Below are 20,184 nucleotides of genomic sequence, written 5' to 3'. Positions count from 1 at the left end.
TAAGAGTAACACCTGCCTCACAAGCTCAATGCTAGACACATAGTAAATGCTCAGTAAATGTCACCTGTTGTTACCGATATTTTTAGTTCAGGAAAAATGTTTTTGCACAGAATTGCATTAAACCTATGAATTACTTTAAATAGATCAAATACTCCATAATATGTCATTTTCCCCAACTGGGACATGTGCTATCTTTCAATTTATTCAAATATTTTAAAACTCAGAAACCAGATTCCTTGTTGACACCAACCTCCCTCTACTTCATGACCCCTGAGGAGGAGGAAGAGTGGAGATTTAAAGGAATCTTCATGGGGGCGGGGCGGGGGAGGGGATTTAAAAACCTGCCATTTGAGAGTCTGCCTTGTGCCTGGCTGGTGTAGGTGTGGGTGTGGATACACACACAAGAAATCTCCTTTAACCCTTGTACCATCCCTCAAGGTAGATCGTGATGTTCCCTTGTGGCCAAAGAGCAAACTGGGAAAGTTCCAGGCCGCTCTTAGGGAGAGGCAGAGCTAGGCCACAAACTGGGTATGCCAGTTCCTGCTGCTTGGAAATTCAGGTGAGAGTCATGCCCCCAGAAGAGCACAGAGAAAACTGACTTCTGGCCATGGCACACTCCTGCCTCAAAGCCTCCCAGGGCCTTCTACCCACCACAGAGCCTTTGCACACACTGTTCCCAATGCCTGGTACATTTGCCCTCCCACACCTACCTTCACATGCCTGGTACCTTCACATTGTTCCAGTATCTGTATAACAAGGTAGTCCCCTCAGAGAAGAATGTCCCTACCTATCCCACATAAACAGATTCTCTCTCTCTCTCTCTCTTTCTCTCAACCTCCCCCCTTCCTTTCCTCCCTCCTAATTGTTTCTTCATAATTAGCATTTATAATTTAATCTGTGTCTGTCTTTTGTTTGGGTTGTCACCTTATCTAATCCCACAGAAAGCTATCAGGCCCCCTGAGGGCAGAGATGAAGCTAGCCCACTGCCAGGCAGTGGGTGGAGGAGAGGGTGTCTCCTGGTCAGCTGGCGGCATCTAAGACAGGAGCTTGGCTCACCATGAGGCACCTTGGCCGTTCCCAACGCTGCCTCTATTTCCTACCAGTTCTGTGGGGTAGAGGTTATACTCCCTATCCTCGCTGACCAAGGGGTGAGTGTTTAACCATCCCGTATGAACGCCCTATCCCTGCGGGTAGGCCTGCTCGCTGCAGTGGTATATCCGCCCAGTACCTCGTTCTGGATGAGAACAGGAGGACCAGGCCCAGACCTTAGGAACCAGTAGAGCCCTCAGCCAGGGCTAGGGGCTGTTTTCAACCCCAGAAAAACTTAATTAAGTTCTGAAGCCTGCCAGGCCCTGCTGTCAGCAATCAGCAGTCCTCCATTGCTACTGGGCAGCCAGCTCCCTTTAATCAGCCCAAGTGAGACAAGTCACATAATGACTCCCTGTGGCTAATTACCCAAGTGATCAAGTGATTACCACCAACAAGTCACTGCTCACATCATGCCACTCTCCACAGAGGCCTGGTCCGCTTGCTAGCCCTGCTGCCTTGGGGGCACAGGCCACGGACATGTGCTCCCCTAACATCTGCCCTGCTCCACCTCACTTGTCTTAGCTCCTACAGATGACCCCGCCAGGCATCCATCCCTCTCTTCTATCCTGTGTTGGAATGGAAAAGGTCACGGGCTTGGGTCGAGTCCAGATTTAATCATTGCTTCTTTATAGGACCTTCTTTATGGGAGCCTTCACATCTCTGGGTCTCAGTTCCCTTATCTCTATCAAATGGAGAAGAAGCCACCTGTCTACCTGGGTCCTGAGAATCCAAGGACATAATGTTTGTAAATATTCTTTGCAAACTGTAAACAACCGAATTATGAGAAATCATTGGCCTTGTCCCAAAGCCACTTCTCTGGGAGACCTCTCAACATCTCTCCATTCCTTTCTCTGTCTACCTAAGTCACTTAGCTTGTTTTCCCCAGTTGCCTATCTTGGGAAAGGCACAGGCCCCAGACCCCATTTTCCAACCTTGAGTGCCACAAGCCCAGGGCCATGCCGGGCTCATTCCCAGGGAGGGCCCTCTCTGCCTCCACACCCCTCTTTTCTCAATTGACGGAGGAAAAACAAATTAATGGTCATAATGTTCTCCATTTTATATTATCGGGCTATGCATTTTTACACCTTCAATTTCTCATCTGCTAACAAGAGCTCACAGGTACCAAACAGGTGACCAAGGATACTCAGCAATGCAAGGGCAACAGCACTGAGGTTCTTCTTTGGAGTGGTGAAATGTTCTAAAATTAGATATGGCCATGGCCGCACAACTTCACGATATACTAAAAAATACAAAATTGTACACTTTTAAGGGGTGAGTTTTATAGTATGTGACTAAGACCTCAATTAAAAAATAGTATGAGGGGGCACCTGGCCACCTGTGTCAGTAGAGCATGTGACTCTTGATCTCGTGGTTGTGAGTTCAAGCTCCACGTTGAACATAAAGTTTCCCTAGAAAAAAAAATTTATGGGGCACCTGGATGGCTCAGTGGTTGAGCACCTGCCTTTGCCTCAGGTTGTGATCCCAGGGTCCCAGGATCAAGTCCTGCATCCGGCTTCTTGCATGGAGCCTGCTTCTCCCTCTGCCTATGTATCTGTCTCTCATGAATAAAAAAATAAAATATTTTAAAAAAATTTATGAGATAAATCTATAGTGACTGTCACAGAGGGCAGAAACTGGTAACCCTTGGGTCAATGTGGCCCAAGGGGTGCATTGCTTAGGCAGCCAGTGAGGTTGTTCACAATACTCTCTCTCTCTTTTTTATTTTTTTAGGTATAATTTGCATACAATAAAATGCACTCATTTTATAGGTGTACATTTCTCTGAGTGCTGACAAGGGTGACCACCAACACAATCAAGATACGGAACATTCCATCACCCCAGAAAGTTCCTCTCCTCCCCTTCCAGGGACTCCCCCTGCACACCGGCAACCACTTACCTGATTTCTATCTCCATAGATAAGTTTTGTCTGTTTTTTAAAAATTCATTATAGGAGCGCCTGGGTGGCTCAGTCAGTTAAGTGTCTGCCTTCAGCTCAGGTTGTGATCTCAGAGTCCTGGGATGGAGCCCAGTGTCAGTGGGTTCTCTGCTCAGCAGGGAATCCGCTTCTTCCTGTCCCTCTGTCCCTCTGCCCCTCCCACCCTGCTCGTGCTCTTTCTCTCTCTCTCAAATATATAATAAATAAATAATTTTAATTCATCATAGAGTAGTATTCTTTTGTGTCTGTTTTTAAGATTTACCCATATTGTTAGGTGTATCAGAAGATGATTCCTTTTTATTTTATTTATTTATTTTTAAGTAGGCTCCATGCCCAACATGAACCTTGAACTCATGACCCTGAGATGGAGTCACATGCTCTACTGACTGAGTCAGCCAGGTGCCCAGATGATTCCTTTTCTTCACTCTCTACTATTCAACCACTCCTTTGTTTTTGGTAAATAATATTATTTCAAGCATATAGGATGCCCAAGGAATAGAAGTTCAGCTGCTCCTTTTTATACTGCTCTTCAAAATATTGTGCCTCCACTAAGTGACATTTTGAGTACATATCCTTTAGTGTGTTTACTAATGTTTAAATCATTATTTTATACATATATACTATTCTAGTAAAATATCACATAAATTATAAAACACATGGTAAATATAGAAACTTTAAAAGGAAGATGAGAAAATACTACTTTTAAATAATTTTGATTTTATTTATCAAAGGATCTAACCATTATGCCCCTCAAAAATATTACATTAAATGATTATATAATGATGACATTAAAAAAACTATGATATCCGTGATATTGTTAAAGAAAGGAATGTGATTGAAAATCACATTTTTATATTGCCAAAGTATATGAAGATATACAATAAATTACACATACTTAACTGTAGAACTTGATTAGTTTTGACATACAACTATAACTATGAAACCGTCAGTACAATAAAGAAAACAAAGATTTTCATCACCTCAGAAAGTGTCTTCACATCTCTTTGCAATCTTTCCCTCCCTCCACCCCACCCACAGGTAGTCACTGGTCTGCCTTTTTTTTTTTTTTTTGATTATTTATTTATTTATTCGTGAGAGACACAGAGAGAGAGGCAGAGACACGGGCAGAGGGAGAAGCAGGCTCCATGCAGGGAGCCCCAGGCAGGACTTGATCCCAGGACCCTGGAATCACAACCTGAGCCAAAGGCAGATGCTCAACCACTGAGCCACCCAGGCACCCTGGTCTGCTTTTATAAACTACAGATTAGTTTGCAATTGCTAGAATCTTATATAAATGGAATTATATAATAGGTACTCTTTTTTTGCCGTCTTCTCTAAAATAGCATCATTTTGAGATCCTTTCATAATAAGAGCTGATTCCTTTTTCTTGGTGAGTAGTATTCCTTGTATGGATATACCACAATTTGTTTATCCATTCCCTTGGGGGTTTGTTTGTTTGTTTGTTTTCCTTTCCAAGTTCATATTCTGTATTTTGTTCAAAAACTGGAAATGAACCAGCACACAAGACCACAAAAAGGAAACCAGTTTGCCAGGGAAAGGCTTGATTTCTGGCAATGTCTGCATCTGTGGCAGAGGCCGGAGCCGACAGCACACAGCACACCAGCACTGAGAAGCTACACACAGTACCACACGTGTCATGTACACCGCGTGTCCCTACACCAAGCAGCCGCGACTCTGCACTCCCACCTCCCGCCCACCATGGTCTCCTCAGGAACTCTGCCACACACCATGTAAAGATAAAACCTAATGCTGTTGGGGGGAAATGAGATCTAAAAGCCAGTCAGTTTTCAAAATAACCTGGGAAACATCAAGTCAAGATGTGTCACATTAAAAAAAAAAAAAAAGTCAAGATGTGTCTGTCAAGGAGGGCGTTCCGGAATCCTCTCCATCACAGCACCTAACTGTAAACTCTCGACATGCTCCATTCTGGACCACCTGGAGCAGGGGGTCTTCTCTCCTTCAAGAGTTGGTTTCTGCCTTTGGTTTTCCATCGGTCAAATCTCCAAATCCCAGTTTTTCCAGTGGTTCTTGGGCCATCAGCTGCCTCTCCATTCTGCATTCTATTTATGATAGTCACAGAGAGAGAGAGAGGCAGAGACACAGGAGGAGGAGGGAGAAGCAGGCTCCATGCACCGGGAGCCCGACGTGGGATTCGATCCCGGGTCTCCAGGATCGAGCCCTGGGCCAAAGGCAGGTGCCAAACCGCTGCACCGCCCAGGGATCCCCTCCATTCTGCATTCTAAATAGGCCTTTGATTCCTTTCTGCACAAAGCATTTTCAAATTTGTTGTCACGGAGACACTTCATAAACTTCTCCTTGAAGCTTTTGCATTCACCTGCACCGCCGGCGGACGCCACGGTCCACCCGGCCGCACGGCGCCCCAGGACACGCAGCACCCGAGGCCCCGAAGTGATCCAGCGGGAAGCTGCCCTTGTCCGGGGGCCGTGGCTGGCAAGTCTTGGACCCAAAGTTCATAGCCGTCGACCTGTTGGCACGCCCCCATCCGTTCCCTTGTTGATAGGCATTTGGGTTCTTCCCAGCATAGGGCTACTATGAACAAATAATTATTAATTAGTAATATGACATATTTATGAAAATACACTATATATTAAAATTTAATGTGATAGTAAATGAATATGTACATGTAATGAAATACATAAAGTGTAAATGAAAGTACAAAGTAATTATATAACATATAGTATAACATATGATACTTATATAACATGTATTAAATATATTTGATATACAATAAATGCTTCATTAACAGTCATATATACCAAAAAGTATATATATATATACACATGCACACCTACTTATACATGTAAATATATAAATATACACACACTTTTATTTTTTTTAAGATTTTATTTATTTAATCATGAGAGACACACACAGAGAGAGGCAGAGACACAGGCAGAGGGAGAAGCAGGCTCCATGCAGGGAGCCTGACGTGGGACTCGATCCCGGGTCTCCAGGATCACGACCTGGACTGAAGGCGGCGCTAAACCGCTGAGCCACCCAGGCTGCCCACACACTTTTATTTTAACATGCATGTCTTCAATAGGGCATTTAGTCTCATCCCTTGCAGTCTTCTACCCATTGGCTCTGGGTAGCACATTGAAAAGAAGCAGTCACCCAGGATTCACCCCAGAGAGGCAAATTCTAAGACCTGGGGTCAGGTTAGGGCTGAGGGACTGGCATTTAAACCAGGACACCAGGTCTCCCTATGCTGGCCAAGGGCTCCTATCTCCGGCTGCTTGCAGCCCAAGAGCCAGGAAAGAGCTGGGAGCAGAGCCAGCTCAGCCATAGAACATTCTCCAGGCCTGTCATGGCCCCCCTGGAGGGTCAAACTTAGGAGGTTTGTGAAAATTGCTCACTATGGGGTCCTTGGGAAGGAGTTGGCAGCTCAAGCCCACCAGGAGAAGAAAAGGCAAAGGGAGATGTGATCGCAGTTCCTTCTAGTCTCTCCCCAGAGCCACCTGCGGGGCTCCGGCAAACAGCCTGAATCCCTCTGCTGCACGGGGTCCCCTTTCCACACCCAGCCTGCTTGCTGTAATTGGACACCACAGTCCCCGCCTGTCACAGACCTTGTGTCCCACTCCCCACCCCTTCCCATGCTGCCACTTCCCATTTTTTATTAAGGTTAGTTTATATACAATAACTGTTAGCATATTGGTGTGAATCTATAAAATGTTAACAAGGACATTTAATTTGTTTGCTTGATGCTTCTTCTAACAACCGGGCGGTTTAATCTCCCTGCTGAACAAAAGCCTCACGGTGACCTGGAGGGGCTTCCCAGCCAAAAGCATCACACCACGTCTAGGCCCCCATTTGGTCCCTGTTTGTCAGCACTGGGTGTATTTGGGAGGAAAGAGGTTTCTGCATAATACAGACAAAATCAGGGAAGATGCCAATGGACCTTGCTTTACCCGGTGGCTTTGTACAAAATGAAGTGTGGCCAATTGAATCCTAATTTTCTCATTACTTACTGTAGCTCCTGAGATGTGTGATCTTCATTCCTGCTGGGTCTTGCTCCCAAGGCCTTCAATTTTCACTCTCCACTGTCTTCATCCAGTCAGATCTGGAGTACAAAACCCAAGGCAATCACTTAACATCTTGATATCAATTACTTTATCCTTAAAGTGCGGCTAGTAGCACCTGGGCTGTTGAAAGCAGGCACTGCACTCAAAGATGTCTGGAGATTCTTTCGGCTCCAGGATCCAGGATTGAGCTGTGAACACACTTGTGAATATTTCAGAGAAGGAGTTTTCTAGCACGTTTCCAAGCAGCAGAGCAGGACGAAATCACTCATCCATCCTTCCTCTTATTGACACCTGCTGTGTGCCTGGGCAGGCTGGACTGAGGCCCCCAGACAGGACTGTAGTATGCCTTGCCCCCCAGAGGTGCTCCCAGCTGGTTGACACTCTCCCTAGGGTTAATTCCATGACAGAGGGCTATAGACAAAGCCTCCTTCCAAGGGAGGAGGCTTGATTTCCTCTCCTGAGAAGGAAGGAGGAAATCTGAGTCATAGCCCAGGCCTGCGTATAACTTTTGGGGGCACAATCCCTTCTCTCTCAGGGCCTTGCTCCTCCTCTGTGCAGGGGGGTGGGGTGGGCAGGTTGGAGAGAGGCTATATTATAGACCTTCTCTGCGCCTTTGCGCTGAGTTATGTGATAGATCCAATATAGTGGCGGGGGAAGGGCTGCTAGGGACAGGCAGCCTTGGGGGGCCAGTTGTCTTCAAACAGCAGCTGTCTCGTGTGCCCTTCCTGACAGGACCCCAGCGACCAGAGGATTTGATAAGCACATGTACCTAAAGCCTTCGTGTGGTGCTTGATTTGTAGTTGGTGATTCCCAAATGCAAGTTCCCTTCTCCCTCCCAAAGGATGCAGCCTGCACCTGCCCACGTCAGCCAGACCCCTCCATGGCAGTAGGATTCTGGGTCCTTGGAGGATGTCTACCACTCCTAAAGCCAGACCCATCTCCAGATGGGGCAAGGAGGTGAGCTCTTTGAGGCACCTGAGGGTCTGGAGCAGAAAGTACTTCCAAGGATGAGAAACAGCTGAATTTGCATACATTGCTATTGGCAGTTTCTTATAAAGTTCAATACAGACTTACCCTGTGATCCAGTTTCTCCACTCAGGTGGAGAAATAAAACCGCAGAAATAAAAACATGTCCACACACAGAGACTTGCACAAGAATATTCACAGTGCTTTTATTCATTACAGCCAAACACTGGAAACTACCCAAATGCCCACCAACAGAAGAATAGATAACAAATTGTGGTATGCCCATATAATGCAGTACTACCCTGTGATAGGGAGGAATGAACAAATGTTATATACAGAACAACAAGAATAAATCTAAATAACATGACAGTGATCAAAAGAAACCAGACCCAAAGAAGAACATATTGTATGACTATATTTACTTGATATTCTGGGACAGTGAAACCAGTCTCTGATGATAGAGGTCAAAATAGTGGTTAATTCTGGGGTAGGATATATAGACTGGCAAGGGATGCGAGGGAATTTTCTGGAATGATGAACCTTGCTCAAGGCCACTGTTACACAGGTATCTGTCTACATAAAAGCCGTCAAGTTGTGCAGTCGTGATTGGTGCATTTTACTGAATGTAAGCTATTCTTCAATAGGAAAAATAAACCTCCAGGGTGTGCCCTTGGGAAGGCGTAGCTGTGGGGAGAAGCAGGCAGGGGCTTGCGCCTGCACACTGGGACTCCCTTCGTCTAACGCATCCTGTGGGACCCTGGCTGAGAATTCATCTTCCTGATATCAGTCACAACCGAGCGCCCAGGCCACTAGCTGGTGAATGAGCTCATTAACAGGTAAGTACAGTTTACAGCATAGAGACTTCTAGGCTTTTCCCACCAGCACACCCGCAGATCATAGCCTGATGGGCTACATGCATGCTGCCCTCAAATGAGCGGGACTGCCTCTCAGCGCAGGACCCCAGAGCTCTTCTGAGGCCCTAGGACTGCCTGGCTGGGCAGCTGTCACCAACCTTGCTGGGAGGGCGTGCTCAGTGCTACCCTTTCCCGAGGGTCCACTCTGGTATAGGAGGCAACAGGGCAGGACCCCAACAGACCTCAGCAACCGCACCCACTCTGGGGTCACCTGTCTGTGTTTGTTACTGCCCTGTTTTTCCCCAAGCTCGGCCTGTCCACTCTTCCCTCCACCTGAGCACCAGCCTTCTGCAGACTGCCCCCTACCTGTGACCGCCTAAGCCCCAATTCTGCGGGAGAAATGATCCCCAGGGACCCACACCCACACCCACCCCCTTGCCAAGACATGGTTTTCCTCATGTGGAAACAGACCCATGCACACACATACCTCCCAGGGGGCCTTCCAGGTAAGGCGTGGACTTAAAGGTGTGCCCAGATGCCTGTAGACACGGGTCCACAGACAGCTGGCACTGGACGTACAGTCACCGTGTTTGGGGATCTATCTACTAAACCCCAGGCAATTTTGGATGAGCAAGGGCTTGTGGCCCACCTCATATGTGTGCAGCACTGGACTGGGGGTCTGTTCATGGGCTGGCTCATTCGGTTCTCACCGCAGCCGTGTGAGGTAGGCAGTGTTCGCCCCCTTTACAGATTGCGAAGCAGAAGCTAAAGAGAAAAATCACCTGCCCCTGATCCATCCACCCAGACATTCTCTAACATAGTCTCCAGAGTGCCTCCATCAGGCAGAAGGCTCATCCCGCCCTCACCCCTGCTCTCCCTCCCTGCCCACCCTCTCCCATGCAGGGCCTTCTTGGGTCAAGGAAAGAGCCCAGGGCCTCCTGAGAATGGGCTTTGAAAGCCCATTTCTGGGGCACCTGGGTCGCTCAATGATTGAGTGTCTGCCTTTGGTTTAGGGTGTGATGCTGGGGTCCTGAGATCAAGTCCTGCATCAGGCTCCCCATGGGGCGCCTGCTTCTCCCTCTGCCTGTGTCTCTGCCTCTCTTTCTGTCTCTCATGAATAAATAAATAAAATCTTTAATAAAAAAATAAAAAGCCCATTTCCATTATCAACTAGGTTTGCCTTCTCTTACCTGGAGCGCTTGGTGGCTAGCCCGAAATCCCCAGTGCTGGGGGGCATGGAAGAGGGACAGAAGCCCAGGGAGGGTCCGGAGAAACACTTGAGACAGGTCCAGGACACTGCAGCCTCTCCCAGCACTTAGCCTGGTGGATGCCAAAATCCACACTGAGCTCCCACGACCTTGGCCCCACCTTCCAGCTGCCCAAAGCACCCACCTGCCCATCACTGCTCTACCTCCCGTCCCCGGTCGCCCTTCACCCCATTTTCTAGAGGCAGAACTAGTAAAGCCAGAGAGAATGAGATTGCTCCTCCAGGGGCAGAGGTCCAGGGAAGGTTGACCTTTTCCAAGTGGATCACTGCAGGCCCACGCAAAGGCCATGCCAGCCCCATGTTCAGCCAGCCCTGCTGTCAGATATCGAGGAGAACTCCAGCTCAAGTGGAGTCCAGGTTCAGCCTAGACAAGGGGGCCCATCTAGCAACTGACCCCAATCTCCAGGGTCTCCCAGGCTCAGAAAAGGAACCAAGGTCTGCAGTTGGCAGGCTGTGCTTCAGGAGAGGGCTCCCCAGACAGCTCCTGCCTCAATGGGAAGACCGCCAGGCCACACATCACAGCAGCAGAGGATCAAGGGCATGGGGTGGGCCTCAGGTACAGGAGAGAAGTGAGAGGTGAGAGGGGTCGAGGAGTGAGGTGGAGCGAAGGGGCCAGGTCTCTGCCAATGCAGGGGGATGGAAATTTAGGGGGGGAAGACTAGGCAATTGTGAGCGCCGGCCTGGGGAGGAAAGGGACAGAGGAGAAGGAGACAGGCCAAGTCTGGGTCTGGAGGTGGGGACATGGAAATGTGCAGGGAACAGTGAGAGGCTCCTCCCACCGGAGTGAGGCAGATGGGACTGGAAAGGATTTGGGGGGTTGATCAGAGAGGGCCTGGATGCGGGTAATGGTGAGGATTACTGACACGGATGGTTCCAAGGGCTCATTTGCACTGCCATCTTCCCACTGCAGCCGCACGAGGCCACGAGGCGGCTCATTAGCCCCTTTTACAGCCAACTCCGAGGCTCAGAGAGGGCAGCAGCAGGGAGCACGCAGTGAGCCCCAGGCTCTCAGTCCCTGCGCGCCCCCTGCAGGCGGCAGTCGTGTCCTGCTGTCTGGGGATAGAACCGGGAATTTTTGCGAGGAAGAGACAAGGCATGCGTTTTAGAAAGTCTATGTGTGTGTGTGACAAGTGACACCATAAATGAAGTTAAAATGCAAGTGAGAGACTAGAAAAAAATATTTGCACATGGGTAATAAAGGAGTAAAATACCTCACACAGAGTGCTATGAGTAAGAAACAGAAAGAAGCGTGGTGCGGATGGACCAAGGATATAAATAGACTCTTCGTAGAAGAGGAAATAAAAGTGGTTGCTAAAAGAGGCACCTGGATGGCTCAGTTGGTTGAGCATCTGCCTTTAGCTCAGGTCATGATCTTGGGGTCCTGGAATGGAGCCCCTCCTCAGGTTTCCTGCTCAGTGGGGAGTTTGCTTCTCCCTTTCCCTCTGCCCCCTCCCCTCTGCTCATGCTCTTGCTCTCTCATAAATAAAATCTTTTTTTTTTAAGTGGTTGATAAATGAGAAAAGATGAGTCAGCAAAATGAAAAAGCAACCTACAAAATGGCAGGAAATATTTGCAAACCTGACAACGGGTTAATATCCAAACTACAGAAGGAACTAGAACAACTTGACAGCAAAAAACAAAAACAACCTGATGAAGAAATGGACGTGAATATGAGTTTTTCCAAAGAAGACACGCGGACAAATAGGCCAACAGGCATATATGCAGAAGTGCTCAGCATCACTAATCAAAATCACAATGAGGTATCACTTACACTTATTAGGATGGCTATTATTGAGAGAAAGAAAGAAAGAAAGAAAGAAAGAAAGAAAGAAAGAAAGAAAGAAAGAAAGAAAGAGAAGAAAGAAAGAAAGAGAAAGAAAGAAAGAAAGAAAGAAAGAAAGAAAGAAAGAGAAAGAAGAAAGAAGAAAGAAAGAAAGAAGAAAGAAGAAAGAAGAAAGAAGAAGAAAGAAAGAAGAAAGAAAGAGAAGAAAGAAGAAAGAAGAAAGAAAGAAAGAGAAAGAAAGAAGAAAGAAAGAAGAAAGAAAGAAAGAAGAAAGAAAGAAAGAAAGAAAGAGAAAGAAAGAGAGAAAGAAAGAAAGAAAGAAAGAAAGAAAGAAAGAAAGAAAGAAAGAAAGAAGAAAGAAAGAAAAGTATTGGTGAGGTAAGGTAGGTTGGGGAGAAAAAAGAGCCCTGGCATGCCACTGGTAGGAATGCAAATGATATAACCATCACAAAAAAACAGCATGGAGGTTCCTTATAAAATTCAAAACAGAATTACCATATGACCCAGCAAGGCCACTTTTTAGTATTGATCCAAAGAAATTGAATTTGGAATCTCAGAGAGATATCTGTACTCCCAGGTTCATTGCAGCATTATTCACCATAGCCAAGACATGGAAGCAAACTAAATGTCCATCAGCAGAAAAATGAATAATTGAAAAAATGGTACACGTGCACTCACACACAGAGGAATATTATTAGCTATAAAAGAGAAGGAAATTCCACCACTGGTGACATAAATGGACCTGGAGGACATTATGGCAAGTGACACAGAAAAACAAGTACTGTATGGTCTCACTTATTACACATGAAATCTAAAATACCCAAACTCACAGAAGCAAAGCGTAGAATGGCCACCAGGATCCAGGGGAGAGATAAACTGGGAAACTGATGAAGCCGTGCATAGTTTCAGTTATGCAAGATAGAGGAGTTCTGGAGAGCTAATATGCAATATGGTGACTGTGGGTAACAACACTGTACTGCATACTTGAACTTGGCTAAGAAAGAGGATCCTATGTTCTCACCACACACACACACACACACACACACACACCCACCAAAGGTAACTATGGGAAATAGTGGATCTGTTGGTTATTGGTTATCACAATGAATATGCGTATTAAATCACCAATTTACATACATATATACAATTATTTTTTTTAAGATTTTTTATTTATTAGACAGAGAGAGAGGCAGACAGACACAGAGAGAGAGAAACAGGCAGAGGGAGAAGCAGGCTCCATGCAGGGAGCCCGACGTGGGACTTGATCCTGGGTCTCCAGGATTACGCCCTGGGTGGAAGGTGGCGCTAAACCACTGAGCCACAGGGGCTGCCCCATATATACAATTAAATAAATAATAAGATGAGCAAATTCACATTGAAAGGAGATGTTTTGGCAAAGTATTCATGCAACAACTCCCCTTATCCCAGGTGGGGACACAGGCTTCTCCCACCTCCCTATCTGCCCCCATCTCAACTCAAATCTAATAGAGGAGGTGAGGAGAAAGGAGAAAATAAGCTCTAAAAATAGTTAGAGATGTGAGCTTTTAAAGGAGAAGGACTGGGCCTTGAAGCCGACATGAGGGGATGGAGAGAGGGAATCAGGGCACGGAGTGGCAGTGTCCTTACCTGGTGTCCTTACCCGGTGTCCTTACTGATGGGCTGCCTACAGGACCGGGGCATTCAGCACCACCCAGCACCAACCCTGGGAGATGCGCACACAACATTGGATAAATCAGCTATTTATGTTAAACCTACATACTAACAAGCACTTTCTGTTTTTATGTAATAAACTTGTTGGTTGGGTAGCACAAGTATTATTATTCTCATTTTATAGAGAAATACCAAAACACTAACCCTTGCAAACCCTGAACTTGGGGGAACAGGCCATGGGAACTTTTTGATTTTTTTTTTTTTGTATTACAATTTATTTTGTAATTTAAATTTTTTTTGTTTCTTTTTTTAAGATGTAATTAATTAACTCGAGGCAGAGAGATCACACACGTGTGGAAACAGAGGGAAGGACAGAGGAGGAGGAAGAGGGAGAGAGAGAATCTCAAGCAGAGTTTGCACTGAGCACAGAGCCTGACCTGGGGCTTGATCTCAAGACCCTGAGTGATACCAGGAGCTGGATGCGTAGGTGACTGAGCCATCCAGGTGCCCCTAGTTTTTTGCATTCTATTTTTTAAATGAAGATGTGTTTGTGTATTTTTACATAATAAAAACTAAATAATTAATTTTAGAAGTTAAAATAAATTTTTTTTGAAAGCTGAAAACAAGGAAGAAAAAGTGAAAACTAAAGCCCAGGAGATCGGTGGAGAAGCTATTGGCAAAAGCGTGGTGAGGCCTGAGCCTGGCTGTCCTCATCTGTAAAATGGGTACACCGATTCCTATGGGCCCTGAAGCTGCCAAGAGGACCCTTGAATTAATGGGGGTGCGTTCTGCAGTCTGAGGGGTTTATTCCCCTGATACTTGGCTAGAGAGCAGGGTTCCCCTAAGTCTCTTGTTTGTATCTGCCTGTGGAGCTACCCTTCCAGCCTGCCCGATGCCTGTGGTCTCAACACACCAGGGGCCTGTCTGGGCTATAGAGAAACGTCTGGTTTCAGGGCTATCTCCCCCATCAGACCCTGGCCCTTAGCAGGGCCCTACACCCCACCCCAGAAGCCAAGCCAAGCCAAGTCTCCATTCAAATCAGCCTCATAAGCCTTATGGGCCACAGCATAGCCACAGCTCCATGAACAGGCTCCCGAGACACCCTCACTCCCCAGTGCCCCCCGGCAGCACTGGGACAGCCAGGCTCGGCCTCCAATGCCTGAGCCCTCACTCGGCATATGAGGCCCAGCAGTTCCAGGGCCCAAGGCCTTCTCCCTCTCTGTCACAGGGTAGAAGTGGGGCTGTCTGAGCCAGGAGCTACTCATCCCCCGCCCTGGTCAGAGAGCTCCAAGCTTGCTTGGAAGGAATGAGGCCAAGTGAAGCGCTCAAAAGCAGGTCCTTGATCTCCATGGCTGCAGGCACAGCCTCATGAGGTCAGCAACCTATCACTGGTTCCCTTCATTGGCACCCACTTCCTGTTAGCATCAAGTGGCCCTAAATGAGGAGTGGTCACGGCATGGAGCCATTTCTTACATGGCTCCTCCTGCCCAGAGGAGGGGCTGGGCATCCTCACAGACGGCATGTGCCCCAGAGGCAGTGCTCCTGGGCCTCACTGTTGGTCAGGTCCAGATGAGGGCAGATGCCAGATGCCTGGCACCTCGTTCCTGCCACCAGGGGCCCAGCATGCATACACATATTCTTGTCAGGAGAGTTACAGGGGGATGTCTCCGCTCTGCCATTACCCTGCCTGGGCTGGAATCCAGGTACCACTCTTGCTATGGGACCTGAGGCAAATGAAAGCCTGCCTGAGCCTCAGTTTCCTCATCTGCAAAAACAGGGTGATTCCAAGAATAATGGCCCTGAGGAGTTCGGTGTGTGCCTGGCTCATGGTCAGCCCTCAGGAAATGTCTACACTAACCCGATGGACAGGGTGCCCTCAGGTGACTCCTTCCCTGCCTCAGTTTCCTTAATGCACCAAAAGAAGCCTGGAGGGCCTCTCCCGCTGGTCCTAAGAAGGGAGAGTGACTGGGCGGGCTCAGGACTGGGCCCATCGGAAGTGAAAGCCTGAAGGCCCCGGGGAGGTCCTGTGGGGCCGGGAGCCAGCTGGAATTCCCGCCAGCATCTCAGCCCCCGCTGGCGCCCACAGGCAGGGCCCGCCCCGCGCTGCTCAGCTCGCCAGCCTTCTGGAGGAAACGAAGGGAGGGATCTGCCCTCTAGTGGCCACTGGTGGTCAGGCCTCTGCCCAGCTCCCGGGCCTCCCACTCCCCCTCGGCCTTCTCCCAGGGCCTGCTTGCTGCGCGGGAACGAGCCCATTTCACAGGGGCTGAAACTGAGGCTGGTGGTCCCTGGAGCCAGCACCCAGGAATCTTCATCTCGGAGCACCTTTGAGCTCTGATGTCCCTGTTTCCAAATGTGAGTCCCCTAGCCCAAGGCTCTGAGTGGTCCTAGGGTGACAGGGTCTGAGTCTGCCGTTGGGATGCCTGCCTGTGCCCCAGCATGAGGGCGCTCACAGTCAGGTCAGCTCTAGGGCTTAGGAGAGCCTTAGGCCTGGACTGAGGAGTGTGCTTGGGCCCGCTGGAGCGGGGCCTTCCCTGACTGCAGCCTCTGACATCAGGCTGTGACCAGTGCACCTTGGGGGGGTGGGGGGGCAGGGAAGTATCACTGGAGTTGAGAACTTGGCCTAGCGCTTGACACAAGAGGTGTTTTGCCTCTGGACACCCTCATCTCTGCCCCAAGCCCCAAGAGAAAGGGAGCAGGGGACACAGGAGAGGAAGGGAATGTAAGGGGAAGTCCTCCTTCTCAGGGAGGCAAGAGTGTGTGCCTGGGCAGACAAGCAAGTCTTTCCTTGCCTTTCCTGAGCCATGGCCCGAGGCTAGGACCTCAGCCTCAGGAGACCCCCAGTCTCTCCATGCCAGACCCCGAGCCCCCTGGCTTTCCTTTCTAGAGTCTGACACTGTGAAGAGTCATAACTCTTGCCGGGTGCAAGATTCAGCATGAACACGGTGTGTCTGCCCATCCCTGGGGGCAGCTGGCACCCGGGTAGGAAGTGACCGGGACAGTCCAAGCCACAGTGGCTCAGTGCAGTCCCACCTGGGTCCTACAGGAGACCCTGCAGCTCTGGGGAAAGGCCTGTTCCAGGAAGCCTCCAGGTTCTGCCAAGGACATCACAGCTCCAGCCACCCCACCCCCATCATCTTGCTTCCAATTAGCACTAATTGGACAAGAGGGAGAACCCACGGACGGTGCAACAAAAGCACTCACGTCTGTAGGGTCCCAGGGAGGTAGGCCCCACCAGGGCCCAGGTGAGCCAGGTTTTGGGGAACGGGCCCTAGGGTCTCTGTCTCTCTGAGGGGCATCAAGTGACGGGCCACATCTGCCAGGGACCCCAGTGGTCCCTCTGGAAGATGGGAGCCTCTCCAGGGTTAGGGCAGAAGTTGGGGATGGGGAGCCTGACACAACCCCCACTTAGCCTAGCATTTGAGGCCTTCACACCAGCTACTCACCCCAACCTGGCCTCTCATTTCTTCTGCTCCCGGTCCTCACATATCCACCCATCCATTCACGTCTTCACTCATCCATTCATGCACTGAGTGTCCATGGAGCCCCTCAGATGGCCAGGCCCTGCAACCACAAAAATGACATGCAGCCATCAGCAGGGCCTTGAAGGCCTGCTGAGGGCCAGGCCCTCGTCCCAAGGGCACTGGATGGTCAGAGGCAGACCAGTGATGAGGTGGGCCTCGGGGTAGGAGGTTCCTGGTGCTTAACTCCTCCACTGGAGCAGCCCTCTCCTCTACCACTCACCCCACGCAGGCCTGGGCCCAGTTGGGTATGGACCACACTGGCAACCCTTGGGCTGGTTCCATGTCATTGCTGGTGAGGAGAAAAGGCTGGGAGCGTGGTGTGCCTGTGAGTGGAAGGATCGGCCCAATTTCCTCCTCCGTGCAGCTGTGGTTGGCGCTCCCTGGTGAGGCTGTTGTTCCCTTGATCACTCAGACTGGTCTCCGGGAATGTGCTATCCATGAGCAGGCCTGAGGCCACGGGCGCTGGCAGGAAGGCCCAGGACTGGGGGTAGGAGGGGCCCCGGGTCCAAGCGGCTAGGTGGTGGGGAATACGCCCGAGCCGCCTGAACCCAGCCCCCAGAGCGAGGGCCGGGAGCCACCAACCCGCTTTGTGCCACACCACAGTGGCTCAGGGCCTCCGTCCTGAGCTGCGGTGACAGGAAGAGCGCAGGTGTGTCGGTCCTGGCGCCCGTTCCCCAGAACATCCCCGCCAGGGAGACAGAGGCTTGGCTCGGCTCCCCTCCTTCCCCACCTTAGGGATCAACCAGTCCTGGGCAATTTGGTGTTGCCATGACAACCACACACTTTCTTCCTCCCTACTTAGCAGATTGAATCTGAGTTGCAGATTAAATCCTGGTGAGTTGTCTGGTTAGAAAGCATGTGTCTGCTTGGAGAGATGCACGCATCCTCAATTTCCCGGGTGCTTCTGGTGCCCACTCCTTGTTTCCTGATGGCTGGGGCAGAGGGGATGCGCCTCACACTGCTCCCTGGTGCACTGCTCCCAGGGGTGGTCCTGCCCTGTGTCAGAGCCCCTGAGATCTGGCTTCCCACCTGCACCATCCCTTGGACAGAACTCTGGTGTGCCATCTCTCAGGTGAGCTGGGCAGTGGACGCCAGTGGCGGCAGACAATGCATGGGCCTCTTTGATGTGAGGCACAGGGGTTTCTGGCAAGAGCTCTGGACTCAGGAGGCTCCCTCTGTCCCCTTCAGGGGCGTGTGCTACTTTTAGGGGCTCCGGCAACCATGGCTGAGAGTTGCCTTGTGTGAACAGCTGGATGACTGGGCCCCTCAGGCCCCAGAATGACCTTAACTTCCGCACTTTCCCTGACCTTAGCCAACTCTGACCAACAGAGATCAGAGCTCACTGGGAGTGGGGTCGGAGACCAGCCCCCCAATGAAGGAGACCTGGGGCAGGGGGGAAGAAGGCCCTGTCTGGGATTGTGGGGTGGTGGTGCCGGTGGCTTTGGGAGGCATGCAGGGCCTCCCTGGGGGAGGGGGGGCATTGTGGCCATGGAGTCCTCTCCAGAGGGCTTGGGCTGTCATTGGTCACCTCCTACCCTGGATGCCAGCTGCCTCCAGGACCCGCAGGCCCATCTTGTTCATGAATGCTCAGTGCCTCGTCTGGAGCCAGGACTCTTCCCAGTGTCACCCTGGCAGTTGAATGGGGCCTGGTTTAACACATTTAAGAGGAGGTAGCCAGAGCATGATCAGAGAAAGGTATGGCCCCACCGTGGTCAGGTCTGCCCGGCTAGGGATGGAAAGGGCATGGGGGAGCATTCATTCTGCCATCTGCCCTCAGGGCTCATGTACAGTCCTGCTGCACGTCAAACCCTCCACATGGCTTTCACCCCCCTGGGCTGTGGCAGCCCCGGGGCTGTCTCCTGGTTTAGGCATTTATGGTGTGGGCTTGGAGTTTTGTAGGGGAGAGCATAAAGTACAGGAGGAAAAAAAAAAACAGAAGAAGCAAATGGAAAGATAAGAGATAATGAATAGCTTGAGGAAAAACAACGGACTGTAGCAGAAAGGAAACTGTATACCACTGGGTCCAGCAGAGAACAATGTTTACGTGGTTTTCAACACATAAACACCGAATATCAATCTGCCCCAGATGGTGACATTAGAAGGACGGAGTGAGGGGCAGCCCCGGTGGCACAGCGGTTTAGTGCTGCCTGCAGCCCAGGGTGTGATCCTGGAGACCCTGGATCGAGTCCCTGGATCGAGTCCCTGGATCGAGTCCCTGGATCGAGTCCCACGTCAGGCTCTCTGCATGGAGCCTGCTTCTATCTCTGCCTGTGTCTCTGACTCTCATTCTCTCTCTGTGTCTCTATGAATAAATAAATCTTTTAAAAAAAAGGACGGAGTGATGTGTGTGGAGAAGTGGCTATCAGAGCTCATTTTCCCACACATAGGAGCTCTATGTTCAAAAGGGGGAAAATCGGGCAGCTCAACAGTTTAGCGCCAACTTCGGCCCAGGGCGTGACCCTGGGGTCTCAGGATCGAGTCCCGCATCGGGCCCCCTGCGTGGAGCCTGCTTCTCCCTCTGCCTGTGTCTCTGCCTCTCTCTCTTTCTGTGTCCCTCATGAAAAAATAAGTATAATCTAAAAAAAAATTTTTAAATAAAGGGGAAAAAAATCAAGCAATAGCAATATAAGTAAATTATTTAGAAATAAGGAGGGAAATGGAAGAAGAATTGGCCAAAAGAATGGAAAGGAGGGGCCACAGAGAGGGAAGCTCAAGGTGGGGAGCAGAACCTGCCAGGTTTGTGTCACCAGCCTTGTCGTATCATTCAACTTTTAAAACTTTGCACACATATTATTTTGATCAAAAGAAAAATTGAAAATAAAAGCAGGTAGGGTTTAGATAGAGAGCAGGCTGAGGCTTGAGAAAGAGTGAATCACCCAGGGTAGTGAAGTCAGGAGAGAACAAGCGGGGATCTGGGCTCACGTCTGTGGCCAAAGGCAGGAGAGCTTGGGGTGATCTTGTCAAGACCGTGGACTTAACCTATGCTCTGGTGGTTCACCAAGCACCCACAAAGGCCGCAAGAATGGGCTTGGAGCTTACGGGGATGCACGCCAT

General features: G+C 49.6%; 1 protein-coding gene across 1 annotated transcript; it reads right to left on the bottom strand.

Moving 5' to 3' along the window:
- Nucleotides 1-4,473: 4,473 nt before the first annotated feature.
- LOC119864603 (cytochrome c oxidase assembly protein COX19-like) lies at nucleotides 4,474-20,184 on the bottom strand. The gene is made up of 4 exons (XM_038565353.1): nucleotides 20,170-20,184; nucleotides 5,443-5,593; nucleotides 5,258-5,381; nucleotides 4,474-5,090 (listed from the first exon to the last, which is right to left on the bottom strand). Exons 1-4 carry the CDS (start codon nucleotides 20,182-20,184, stop codon nucleotides 5,006-5,008), a joined length of 375 nt encoding a protein of 124 aa, XP_038421281.1. The 3' UTR covers nucleotides 4,474-5,005.

This window comes from Canis lupus, chromosome 20, assembly GCF_011100685.1.
Source record: "Canis lupus familiaris isolate Mischka breed German Shepherd chromosome 20, alternate assembly UU_Cfam_GSD_1.0, whole genome shotgun sequence".
Classification (NCBI taxonomy): domain Eukaryota; kingdom Metazoa; phylum Chordata; class Mammalia; order Carnivora; family Canidae; genus Canis; species Canis lupus.
This window is presented reverse-complemented; position numbering and strand designations above follow the sequence as displayed.

Coding starts and splice junctions, on each gene's coding strand:
- LOC119864603 (XM_038565353.1), bottom strand. Junction 5,382..5,442: donor GGATCACTTCGGGGCCTCGG/GTGCTGCGTGTC, acceptor CCGGCGGTGCAG/GTGAATGCAAAAGCTTCAAG. Junction 5,091..5,257: donor ATGGAGGGGATCCCTGGGCG/GTGCAGCGGTTT, acceptor CAGAATGGAGAG/GCAGCTGATGGCCCAAGAAC.